Here is a 13078-nt window from a genome sequence, read left to right on the forward strand (position 1 = left end):
GGGCTCGCCTTCTAGAAGTTCAGGTGTGTCGGGAGAAGCGTCATGAAGAAAAGTGGGAGGAAAGGCACCCGCCTCAGCCAGGGTGGAGCAAGGATCCAGGAAGGCCTCCTAGAGGAGGAGGTGCCAACGAGTTCAGCATTGATCCTCTTTCCTTGGCGGTGCCCTGTAGCTAAACTTGCTGCCCCCGCATTCGCTGTCTTCCTGCTGTAGAGGAACTGGCACCAGGTGGTGCTGTTCCTGTTGGGTACCTTGGGCTGTTGGGGGTGGGAGGGCTGTGGCTCCAAAACTCAGACTCAGGGTGCAGGAGGAGGATCTGACTCCCCCTGCAGGGCTGGCGTTTGGCCATAACTGAGAGCCCCGGTACAAATGTGCACAGAAAGTACACCGCGGAACAGAGTGGAATTTGTGCATCCATATGTCAGAGACACTTAGGGCTGCTCCTTGGAGCGCCCAGTTCCCAGAGGGTTGGGCCGGTGAGCCTGGAACGCCCAAGCCGAGAAAATGGGAGGGGTTGACAAGTCTGTGAGCCAAGAAACCTCACAAGCGTGTCTGTCCCCACCCAGGGCAGCCGGGCTCTGCAAGGTCAGAGCCTGGGTAGGTCCCCCACAGCTTTTGGGAGCTCCCCCCACTTCTTGGGTTCTCTCGGGTTCACACAGCCTTTCTCCAACCTGAATTCACTCACACGATGCAGCTGACGGGATTTCTGCTCCCCCAGCCAGGGTCTTGGGCCACCCACCCACCCACCCACCCCCCACTTAGGGCCCAGCCACCTTGACTACACAACACTCCAGCTGCCCTGTGTACACCACATCTGTTATGAGTGGATTTACTCCACATCTGTTCTTCGTGTTTTTTTTTTCTTTTTAAAATTTTTTTTCACTTGAATACAGAGAAAGAGGGAGAGATGGAAAGAGGGAGATCTTCCACCCACTGTTTCACTCCTCAAATAGCTGCAATGGCCACAGCACGGCCAGACTGGTGCCAGGAGCTTGCTCTGGGTCTCTCTCATGGGTGCAGGGGCCCAAGCACTTGGGCCATCTTCTGCTGCTCTCCCAGGGAGCTGGATTGGAAGTGGAGCAGCTGGGACTCAAACAGGCATTGCAAGCTATGGTCTCAACGCCATCTGTATGCCAATGATGCTCTTTTCTTAAAAAAAAAAAAAAAAAACATTTATTTGAAAAGTAGAGTTACAGAGAGGCAGAGGCAGAGAGGGAGGTCTTCCATCCGCTGATTCACTCCCCAGATGGCTGGAATGGCTGGAGCTGCACCAATCCAAAGCCAGAAGCCTGGAGTTTCTTCCAGGTCTCCCACGCAGGTGCAGGGGCCCAAGGACTTGGGCCATCTTCCACTGCTTTCCCAGGCCACAGCAGAGAGCTGGGTTGGAAGAGGAGCAGCCGGGACTTGAATCGGTGCCCAGATGGGGATGCCGGCGCTGCAGGCAGCAACTTTACCCACTATGCCACAGTGCCAGCCCCAAAGATGCTCTTTTTGGAAAACAAACAGAAAGCTTCCAGCCCAGTCTTTTAAAACTCCAAATTCACACATATTTTTCCTTGGCATCTTCCACGGAATGCCTGTCACACATCTGCAAAACACATGTCCAAAATGGGAATTTTTAAAACTTTATATATTTTATTTTCTCTACTACACAGTGCAACAGAAAAATAGGAGTAAGTGCTTAGCCTAGCCATTACGACAGAGCTTGGGATGCCTGGGTTTGAGCCTGGCTCTGCCCCCAATTCCAGCTTCCTGCTCATGCACACCCTGGGGGGCAGCAGTGATGGCCAAGTCACGGCCATTCCACTGTTACCCATGTGGAAGACCCAGAGTAATTCCAGCCCTGGGATGTTTGGGGCATACGGGGAGTAAACAGGCAGATGGAAGATCTTTCTCTATGTCTTTCAAATTAAAAAAAAAAAAAAAAAAGGGAGTGGCTGGAGTCCAGGCACAGCCAGTTACGCCACAGTTTGCAACGCCAGTTGGAATTCTGGTTGCTCTGCTCATGATCCAGTTTCCTGTTAACGCACCTGGGAAGGCAGTGGGAGACGGCCCAGGTCCCTGACACCCACGTGGGAGACCCGGATGAAGCTCCTGGCTCCTGCTGGCTCAGCCCTGCTGTTGTGGCCACTTGGGAGAGTGAATCGGCAGGTGAAAGATCTCTCTGTGTCATTCTGCCTTTCAAATAAATACATAAATAAAAAAAAAAAGACAAAAGAGATGAAGAGTCATTTCACGGAAGAGGAAACATATAGGAAGCCTTTTTTATTTATGAAGGAAATGCATAGTAAACTCACAATGAAATACCATTACACACCAAACTGGCAGCATTCTAAAAACCAACCAAGCACTGATGAGACTGAAGACAAAGGCCTGGTGGAGCACGGCCCAAGGATATGGATAATCCACAGGGGTGCCTACGCCTTCCAACTCAGCTTCCAACTCAGCGGCTCCACTCAGGATGCGGGCTTGGACAACCAGACTGTCAATTAATGGAATATTACACAGCAGGGGGAAAGTAATTACGGCTACATATAACAGACAGCACACAGAGCCAAGTCTTCCACGCCAACACTTCTCAGATGTCAGCGCACTTGGACCAATCACCCCCCCTCCCCGACGCTGAGCTGCAGGCTCTGGTTCCAAAGGCAAGGGAGGGGGCCGCAGGGGGCCGCAGGGGGCTGCCAGCAGCCCTCTGCTGCTCCCAGGCTTCGCGCTGGTCTATCCAGCCACGCCCGCGTGGTGACCAAACTGCTTCTTTTTGAACGGAATAATGCACATTCCGGGAGGGGAGGGACTTTCATCCTTGGGAAAGGACACGGCTGGGACTGGTTTTGGGCGAGCCTCATAACTTACGAGTTACCTGCATTCTTTTAAAACCAGATACCAAATACTACCGAGTATTACAACGAAGAGATAGCTAGGTGGCGTCCCAGGCCTGCGGCCCCAGCAGCCTTCCCCTCCCGTTAACGCCACCCCGGAGGGCCACGGCCAGCCCGGCGGGCCAATGCGTCCGAGCCCAGGCCAAAACGTCCACGGCGCAGGTCTGATGAGTGGACAGTCCGTGTTAGCAGCGTCCGTCTCCAGCCCCGCCCCCCCCCCCGCAAGCTCCGCGTTCCGCGCGTCCTGGGAACCAGTACTTCATAGACTCGGTGCCACCTCCCCGCCCCTGGGCACGGGGCGACCGCTCGGTCCCCTGGAGGTGGGGGACAATCCCTGGACAGGCCGGGAAGCTGAAGGCCGGCGCAGGAAACCCCCGCAGAGAGGGCCCAAGTCGCCCCGCTTCCCCTTCGGCTCGCGAGAGGAGACTCTCCCGAGAGACGCCAAAAAGCAGAAATCTGGGAGAAAACTGCTACCGCCCTGGGGAAGGCATTCCCGGCCTCCACGCGCGGCAAGGAGCTTCCTCGAGACACGCCCCTCGCCGCCACCCGCTGGGCTCGGGACCAGGAGAAGGGAAGTAACGCGAGATCCGGACAGGAGGCGTGGCCCCACCCTGGCCAATGGGAAACTAGGGGCGTGGCCTCGAGCCCTTCCTTCATTGGCCCGAGCACAGCGGGCGGAAGTCGCGCGCCAGGCGGAACGCGCCGCCGGCTTCGGGTCTCGCGCTGCGGCGGCCGCCATCATGGTCCGGAAGCTGAAGTTTCACGAGCAGAAGCTGCTGAAGCAGGTGGACTTCCTGAACTGGGAGGTCACTGACCACAACCTGCACGAGCTGCGCGTGCTGCGGCGGTACCGGCTGCAGCGGCGCGAGGACTACACGCGCTACAACCAGCTGAGCCGTGCCGTGCGCGAGCTGGCGCGCCGCCTGCGCGACCTGCCCGAGCGCGACCCGTTCCGCGTGCGCGCCTCGGCCGCGCTGCTGGACAAGCTGTACGCGCTCGGCCTGGTGCCCACGCGCGGCTCGCTGGAGCTCTGCGACTCGGTCACGGCCTCGTCGTTCTGCCGCCGCCGCCTGCCCACCGTGCTGCTCAAGCTGCGCATGGCGCAGCACCTCCAGGCGGCCGTGGCCTTCGTGGAGCAGGGCCACGTGCGCGTGGGCCCCGACGTGGTCACCGACCCCGCCTTCCTGGTCACGCGCAGCATGGAGGACTTCGTCACCTGGGTCGATTCGTCCAAGATCAAGCGGCACGTGCTGGAGTACAACGAGGAGCGCGATGACTTCGACCTGGAAGCCTAGCCCGGGGAGACCGAGAGGCCTGCGGCCGGATTCCCCCAGAGCGTGCCGGCGGCCGTGGGCGCTCTAGGAACTGGACCCCTAGTCGCAGGCCACGCAGAACCAGGGGAGTACTTACTGTCTTCCTAGAACTCGGACGCCTGATGGTGACAGCGGGAAGCCGTGCTGTGCTCGGGGTGGGGTGGGGGACTCTAAATTTCCCGCGCCCTACACCTTGCAGGGTAGTAGCCAGAACTCCGGCGCGCCCACGCCCACCTCGTCTGTATCGTCTCGTGGCTGTTTGGCTCGGTTTCTTGCCCCCTGATCGTGAGTTAGCTGCTCACCGTGGCAGAGTTAAGGCGCAAGTTTAAATAAAGCGAGTGTTCAGGGTCCCCTCCGTCATTTAAAGGAGTGTCTCCCTGACGCCCAGCTACTTTGGAAGTGCCCCTCTCTCTCTCTCTGGTTTTCTCAACACGGGGTCAGTTCTGTAGGTCTCCCAGCTCAGGAACCCGGCGCCGAGAGGCTGCGGGTGCTGCTGTTACGGCCGGACGGGTTTGTCACTTGACCGGGCCCCTTCCTCGGGCTGAGGGCTTCGGCAGAGCTCTTGCCCGCAGGATTCCCTGTTGGTGTTCCAGCCGCGGACCAGCGGAGAGGGCTGAGGGCACTCCTCACGCTGCAGCCTGGCCACCTGGCGGTTAGACGTGGCCCAGGAGGCTTCCGGGCACTTGAATGCTCTTAGGGGGCGGTGGAGGCTTGGAAGGGAAGGAGAATGTGGACAACATCCGGGTGTGTGGTCCCCGGAATGATGGGATGGTGGTGTGGGGTGGTGACAGTAGCAAGCGCCTCCTGTGCCAGGCTCGGCGTGAATGCGTGCCGAATGTTGTTAACCCGTGTGGCCCTCCCAGCAGCCCTGTGAAGTGAGGAGTCTGTTAGTCTCTGCTTTCCACCTGCGGGAACCGAGGCAGAGTTCCCAGGAAGCAGGGGCCTGGGGTCCGGTTGCACGCTGGCACAGCCGGCCTTTGGGGCGTGTCCACTTGGAGCCTCTGGACTCGATTTTCAAACCAGCAGAGAACAGCAGCGGCACTAGGCCGTGGTAAGTCTGAGGACGAGACCCCGACAGAGTTGAGGAGGGGGCAGGCTCTGAGCTGGGGGGGGGTCGGGGGAAGGTGGGGCGGGCTGCGTACCTGTGGGCTTGGGAAGCAGGGCTGAGACCAGCTTGTCCACAGCTGGGATTCAAGTCCAGGCTTGTGTGATTTTTTTTTTAAGATTCATTTAATTATTTGAAAAACAGAGTTACTTAGGGAGAGACAGAGAGAGCTTCCATCCACTGGTTCACTTCCCAAATGGTGGCAGTGGCTGGGGCGGGGCCACCCTGAAACCATCCAGGTCTACCACGTGGGTGGGGGGGCCAAGCACTGGGGCCGTCTCCCACTGCTTTCCCGGATTTGTTAGCAGGGAGCGGAGGCAGCCAGGGCTTGAGTCACTGCTCTGATGGCAGTTCCACCGGCAGAGTAAGGTGGCCCTGCAGCGCCACGGGACCACACAGGGCAAGACAGAGGCCCCTTTACAGTGGTTGGCGCCTGCAGCTGTGACCCAAGCAGATGCAACCTCAGAGTTCTCTTGAAGGGAACTTGGGAAGAAAATACAGAATCGTCAGAAAAGTTTTTTGGGGGGAAAATGTCAAGGAAATGACTTAGCGGACTGTAGCCAGAAAGTCAGGGTGTACAAAGAATATTTGTGCAAGATGACGGCCCGTCTGAACGCTGCCTCTTCTGCTGCACTGGCTGCCCAGCATGGATTCTTTTTTTTTTTTTTTTTAATTTTTTATTAGAGTTATAGAGAAAGAGAGACAGAGAGAAAGGTCTTCCTTCCATTGGTTCACCCCCCAAATGGCCGCCACAGCCGGCGCTGTGCCAATCCGGAGCCAGGAGCCAGGTGCTTCTCCTGCTCTCCCATGCGGGTGCAGGGCCCAAGCACTTGGGCCATCCTCTACTGCCTTCCCAGGCCACAGCAGAGAGCAGGACTGGAAGAGGAGCAACCGGGACAGAACCCGGCGTCCATGTGGGATGCCGGTGCCGCAGGCGGAGGATTAGCTAAGTGAGCCATGGCACCGGCCCCAGCATTGATTATTCTACTCTGTCTCTGTGCCTCTTGTTTTCCACATACACGTGTAATATCGCGGGTGGGAGACTGTTTTCGAATAGGCACAGAGTTTCTGTTTGAGAGGATGAGGAAGTGATGGTTGTGATAATTTTGAATGTAATGTTACTGGACTGTTTTAAAGATTGATTTACTTATTTGAAAGGCAGAGTTACAGAGGCAGAAAGAGAGAGGTCTTCCATCTGCTGGTTCATTCCCCAAATGGCCACAAGTGCCGGAGCTGAGCCGATCTAAAGCCAGGAGCTTCTTCCGGGTCTCCCACATGGGTGCAGGGCCTAAGCACTTGGGCCATCTTCTGCTGCTTTCCCAGGCCACTAACAAGGAGCTGGATTGGAAGTGGAGCAGCCGGGACTCAAACCTGTGCTCATACGGTATGCCAGTACTGTAGGCAGTGGTTTTACCCACTGTGCCACAGCGCTGGCCGTGGTCACTGGATAAAGATTTTACTTATTTACTTTAGAGGTAGAGTTACAGACAGAGGGCGAGAGAGAGAGGTCTTCCATCTGATGATGGTTCACTTCCCAAATGGCCGTACCAGCTGGAGCTGGGCCGATCTGAAGCCAGGAGCCAGGAGTTTCTTCCAGGTCTCCCATGTGGGTGCAGGGGCCCAAGGACTTGGGCCATCTTCCACTGCTTTCCCAGGTGAATTAGCAGAGAGCTGGATCAGAAGAGGAGCAGCCAGGACACAAACCACCACCCCTATGGGATGCCAGCACCGCAGGTAGGGGCATAGCCTACTACACCACAGTGCAGGTCCCAAAGTTCTTCCATCTACCGGTTCATTCCCCAAAATCCTGAAACAGCCAGGGCTTGGCCAGGACAAAACTAGGAGCAAGGACTTAATCCAGGTCTCCTGTGGGTGGCAGGGCCCCGACTGTTGAGCCATCATTTGCTGCCTCCCGGCGTGTGCCTTAACAGGAAGCCTCAGCCTGGCTCGATGGGAGATCGCTGTCATTCTCTCTGCAACTCTGCCTTTCAAATAAGTACATAAATGTTTCAAATACAATTTGAAAAATAGTGCCCAGCGGTTTGGCGAGATGCAGAGTACAAGGGAAATCTGGAGAAAGCAGAGGTGAAGGCCTGAGGGCTACCCGTGGGTCAGGCAGGCAGCAGGGGGAGGAACACGCCAGGCAGAGGCAGGTGCGGCTGCTACACTGAGCAAGGGGACGAGCGGCCCAGAGTTAGAAACAGCAAAGTTCTGTAGGCCTGGCAGGGACTTGGAAATTTTGAGTTTTACTTACTTAGTCCTTTGAAAGGCGGAGTAACAGAAGGAGGGACCGCCCATCTGCCGGGGGAGGCCTTGGGCTTGCTGAGTTCCTGAGCGTGGACACGGTCTGTCAGTCCAAGACAGCACTCCTGTCCCGAGTCCGTGATTCAACCTGGAAGTCGCAGTTGACGGCGTGGGAGGTCCCTGGGGCGCTGGGGGTGTGCCCTGGGGAGGTGTCCCCCAGAGAGTGTTGGTGAAGGAAGCCTGATGGGCCCATTGTTCCTTGATTCCTAGTTTACCTTGTAATGGTTCTTCCACCAGACTGCCACCTACCAGCCATACCTGGGGCCAAGCCAGCAGGGCTGCCCGATCCTGGACTTGAACTCTACACTGAGCTAAATGAAGCTTTTCTCTGTATAATATGGGCTGCCTCAGATATGTCCTTAGATTAACAGCTTATAATACAGAGAGATTCCCTTTTTTTTTTTTAACCAAAAGGTTTATTTATTTTGAAAGAGATCAGGTCTGTCTGCTGGTTGACTCCCCAAATGGCTGCAACAACCAGGCCTGGGAACCCAAATACTTGGAGCACCATTGGCTGGGAGCTGGATCACAAGTGGAGCAGGTGGGACTTGAACCAGCTGTGGGATGCAGGCATTGCCAGCCGTAGCGTAACCTGTTGGCACCACAACACTGGCCCACAGAGAGATTATTTTACAATGAGGTTAAGTAGAGAGAACTTTTTTTTTTTTTTTTTTGACAGGCAGAGGGGACAGTGAGAGAGAGACAGAGGGAAAAGGTCTTCCTTTGCCGTTGGTTCACCCTCCAATGGCCGCTGCGGCCGGCACACCACGCTGATCCGAAGGCAGGAGCCAGGTGCTTCTCCTGGTCTCCCATGCGGTGCAGGGCCCAAGCACTTGGGCCATCCTCCACTGCACTCTCTGGCCACAGCAGAGAGCTGGCCTGGAAGAGGGGCAACCGGGACAGAATCCGGCGCCCCGACCGGGACTAGAACCCAGTGTGCCGGCGCCGCTAGGTGGAGGATTAGCCTAGTGAGCCGCGGCGCCGGCCAGAGATAACGTTTTTGAGGACTTTCTCCGTGTCAGGCACTGTTCAGCCCCCTCACCTGGATTAATTCACCGCGTCCCTGTAACACCTTAGGAGAGGGGTGCGTATTAGCCACACAGCAAGGCAGCAGCACAGAGGTGTGTCGCTCCCCCTCTTCGTGGAGGAACGACACAGGACCCTGCGCTGTTCTTTTGTCTGCTCGGCCCTCCCCGGGTTTGCTGCTGGTTCTTCCCGGGTTGGCTACCGTCCCTTCCACCTCCGTGGAAGGGCGGTTCCCCCTGCCACTTTCCCCACTTCCGCGGGGGGAGCGGCACACCGCCAGCCGGCTCTCTCGGGGGCTGCACAGGTGTTCCTTCAGATAGATGTTCCTGGTGCATGTTGTCTCTCCTCCTTTATAGTCCTCTTCCACCAATCCCAACTCTGCTACCCACACGCCGAGTACGCTGCTCTCCTCCAATCAGGAGCAGCTCCTGCAGCTTGTCAAGTTGGTGAAAGGCAGCTGGGTAGAAGCTGTTTGCTCCTCTCCCAGCGCCATATTGTGGGAGAGCAGATGCATAGAATAAGTCTTAATTCCAGTAACTTAGTCTAGTCCGAGTTGCTCCCAGTTGCTCCCCACAAGGTGAAGTAAGTGATCCTGGCCCCAGAACCAGCAGGTGCCGAGTCTGGGTTTGGACCCTGGACGGCGGTCACATTGCTCCTGCCGCAGCTAGGTCTGGGACATCAGGGCGGGCGGGGGGCGGGAGGGCTGGCCCACGTGACCCTGTGATAGCTGACTCACCCCAGGCTCATACGTGCTCCCCCTCGCACAGCCGGCCTCCATGTTCCCCTGCAGGGTGTCTCCAGTGGCCTGGCTTAGATGGTGCGAGGCGTCGGACTCACACACGGGATTGCACAGGGAGGGGGAAATGGGCAGAAAATTAGATAGGAACAAACAGGTGAGCTAGATTTTTCACCATTTCTGTGCACCCTGTGCTGTATTTCCACCATTGCCTGTCAATCCAGTATGCCCACTTTCCCATGATGCACCTGTGTCTCCTGGGACCAGGAAGGAGGAGCCATGAAACTCCCAAAAACCCTGCCCAAACTCCATGAGGTTTGTATGTTCAATTAGGGGCCCACCCCTCACCCCATAAAAGTGACTGTCACACGGGGGAGTGGCCCTTGTTGGCCCTTCCTCTGGCCCACTCGTGACGGTCTCTGTCCATGTGAGGTGGCCTGCTCTGATAGATAAATCCTGTGCCACTTGGGCACTGTGTCTATGCCTCTGCGTTGAATTCTTGTCTGTGGGGGCAAGAACTTGGAATACAGAAGCCCACGACGCAGGGACGCCCCAGCAGAGGGCGACGCTAGCACTCCAAGCACACGGTAGGTACAGCTGTCGGGACGCCTGCATCCCCTGTTGGAGTGTGTGGGTTCGAGTCCCAGCTCCATGTCCAGCCCCAGCGTCCTGATGCACAGCCAGGTGCTTGGGTCCCTGCCTCCTATGTGGGGAGCTGGGTTGAGTTCCAGGCTCCTGGCTTTGGCCTGGTCCAGTCCTGGCTGTGGGAGGCATTTGGGAAGTGAACCAGTTAGTGGATGGATGATCTCTTTCAAGTACATAAAAATACGGTTTTGAAAAAGAGCAGTCAGCCCTGCAGGGCGGTAAAGCTCACAAGATGCTAGTCCCCCTCCTTTCGGTGAGACCCTCAGTGCAGGAACCAAGCTCAACCTCCCCAGACTCTTTGCAAAACAGATAAGCTGCGCGGGGCAGCTTGTGAAAAAGGTAACGGGAAAGTTCCCGGAGGCTTCTAAAAGACCCCTGCTCCCTGCGTCCCGCCAGCTGCAAGCCCCTGCCTGCCACCGGCTGTAGAGTCCCTCTTCAGTCAGATAAAAGCCCAGCCCTACCCGTGCCCTGGGCACGGTCTCTTCGAAGACTGTTGCCCCGCGTTGCTTCAGTAAAGCAACCTGTCTCTGTTGAGGTTCGTCTCCATCTCCTGTTTTCTGTCTCTTCTGGGGGTATGGAAGGCCAGAACCCCGAGCTATTCCAAATCTAACAAGCCCTCCTGGCTTTATTCCCAGGCTATACCCAAATCCAACTGCATCCTATCCCCCCACTTAGCTTTGGGGTGAGCCCTGCTCTGTGGCCTGGCAGCCTCCACCCTGCCTGCCTGTGTTCAGCTCTCCACCCGGGAGCCAGCGGGAGTGCTCGAAGGCTGGGTTCTGGTGGTCTCCTCACTTTTTTAAAAAAATATTTTTATTGATTTATTTGAGAGGTAGAATTAGAGACTGAGAGAAAGGTCTTCCATCCGCTTGTTCTCTTCCCAAATGGTCGCAATGACTGGAACTGAGCCGATCCGAAGCCAGGAGCCAGGAGCTTCTGGGCCTCCCACATGGGTTAAGGGGCCCAAGCACTTGGGTCATCTTCCAGCTGCTTTCCCAGGCCATTAGTGGAGAGCTGGATCAGAAGAGGAACAGCCGGGTCTCGAACCAGTGCCCATAGGGGATGTTGGCTCTGCAGGCAAAAGCTTAATTTACTTTGCTATAGCGCTGGCCCCTTCCTCACTTTAAAAACTCTCACCTGGGGCCATTGTGGTGTAGCGCTTAAAGCCACCACCTGACAGGGCCAGTGCTGTGGCACAGCGGGTTAATGCCCTGGCCTGAAGCGCTGGCATCCCATATAGGTGTCAGTTCGAGACCGGGCTGCTCCACTTCCGATCCAGCTCTCTGCTATGGCCTGGGAAAGCAGAAGATGGCCCACGTGCTTGGGTCCCTGCACCCACGTGGGAGACCTGGAGGAAGCTCCTGGCTCCTGGCTTCAGATCAGCGCAGCTCCAGCTGTTGCAGCCAATGGAGGAGTGAACCAGCAGATGGAAGACCTCTCTCTCTGCCTCGCCTCTCTATGTAACTCTGACTTTCAAATAAATAAAAAAAAATTTTTTTTTTGACAGGCAGAGTGGACAGTGAGAGAGACAGAGAGAAAGGTCTTCCTTTGCCATTGGTTCACCCTCCAATCGGCCGGTGCGCTGCAGCCAGCGCACCACGGCCAGCGCACCGCGCTGATCCGATGGCAGGAGCCAGGTACTTCTCCTGGTCTCCCATGGGGTGCAGGGCCCAAGCACCTCGGCCATCCTCCACTGCACTCCTGGCCACAGCAGAGAGCTGGCCTGGAAGAGGGGCAACTGGGACAGAATCCGGCTCCCCGACCGGGACTAGAACCCGGTATGCCGGCGCCGCAAGGCTGAGGATTAGCCTAGTGAGCCACGGTGCCGGCTCAAATAAAAAAAGCCACCACCTGTGACCCCAACATCCCATATGGACACCAGTTCATGCCCCAGCTGCCCCACTTCCAGTCCACCTTGCTAGCGTGCCTTGCAGAGAAAGATGACCTAAGTGCTTGGGCCCCACCTGGATGAATCTCCTGGCTCCTGGCCTTGGCCTGGCCCAGCCATCTGGGGAGTGACCCAGCAGAGGGAAATTCTCTGTTCCTCTCTCCGTAACTCTGACTCAAATAAATAAATAAATCTTAAAAAAAAAAAAAAACAAACCAACCCGCTCGTGTCTGTCTGCCCCAACACACAGCGTCTTAGCAGCCACCGTGCCTGTGCTTCTGCTAGAAGTGCTTGGTTCCTGTGCTGCTGCTGGCTCCTCACTCAGGTCACTGCAGTGTCACCTCCTCCAGGAGACCCCCCTCCCCGTACCCCTGCACCAGCAGCCCCACCCTGTCCCCTCCTGGGCTCCCTGGGGTTCGTCTGTGCCCAGCTGAGGTGGTCCCTCTCCGTCCCTACCACACTGGGCTCTACGTCCTTGGAGGGCAGGGACTGGTTGTCGTGGGCCTGGCTCATGCCACTGGCCTGGACATTGCCCGATGAGCAGCGGGCGTTACACTGCGTTGTCCAAGTGGCTCCTGGTGAGGCCTCCTGCAGGGCCGGCTGGCACCCTTCTCCTTCTCATCGGGAGCTCCCGCCCAGGGACACACACATTCCACCCCGAGCAACGCCGAGCAACAGGGCGACAAAGTGGGTCTTCCCTCTTCCGCCATCTTCCAATTTTTTTGTGTCAAAAAAATTGATGCCTTATCACTCCTCCACATTGAGTAATTTCCGCTTTTATTACATATTTACTTATTTATTTGAAAGGCAGAGGAACATAGGGAGTAAGATCTTCTATCTCCCGGTTCGCTCTCCCAGTGCCTACAACGGCCAGAGCTGGGCCAGGCTGAAACCAGGAGCCTGGAACTCCATGTGGGCCTCCCGCGTTCGTGGAGGGGCCCAAGCTTTCCCAGGCGCATTAGCAAGCAGCCAGGTCCCAAGTGGAGCAGCCGGGACGAGAACCATCACCCAGACGGGATGCCAGCATCCCAGGCGGTGGCTTGACCCGCTGGGCCACACAGCAGGTCCCCAAACATGGATTCAGCAAACCTGGTGCCCACCTCCCTCCACCTGGGGGCCCAGCACCCTCTCCTAGTGTGCCCCTGAGCCGGGGTCAGTCTAACCTGCTCTCGGTCCAGAGGGTGA

The 13078-nt window shown here is 56.9% G+C and overlaps 1 protein-coding gene across 1 annotated transcript; it reads left to right on the forward strand.

Annotated features, from left to right (window-relative positions):
- Positions 1 to 3518: 3518 nt before the first annotated feature.
- Positions 3519 to 4591, forward strand: IMP3 (IMP U3 small nucleolar ribonucleoprotein 3). The gene has a single exon (XM_002722034.5). It carries the CDS (start codon positions 3620 to 3622, stop codon positions 4172 to 4174), a length of 555 nt encoding a protein of 184 aa, XP_002722080.1. The 5' UTR covers positions 3519 to 3619; the 3' UTR covers positions 4175 to 4591.
- The last annotated feature ends 8487 nt before the right edge of the window (positions 4592 to 13078 follow it).

The sequence above is a fragment of the Oryctolagus cuniculus genome, chromosome 12 (assembly GCF_051225735.1).
Source record: "Oryctolagus cuniculus isolate XC-2025 breed Fujian yellow rabbit chromosome 12, ASM5122573v1, whole genome shotgun sequence".
Lineage (NCBI taxonomy): Eukaryota > Metazoa > Chordata > Mammalia > Lagomorpha > Leporidae > Oryctolagus > Oryctolagus cuniculus.

Bases quoted from the DNA above. Each gene is read 5' to 3' on its own strand.
- IMP3 (XM_002722034.5), top strand. From the start codon at position 3,620: ATGGTCCGGAAGCTGAAGTTTCACGAGCAGAAGCTGCTGAAGCAGGTG.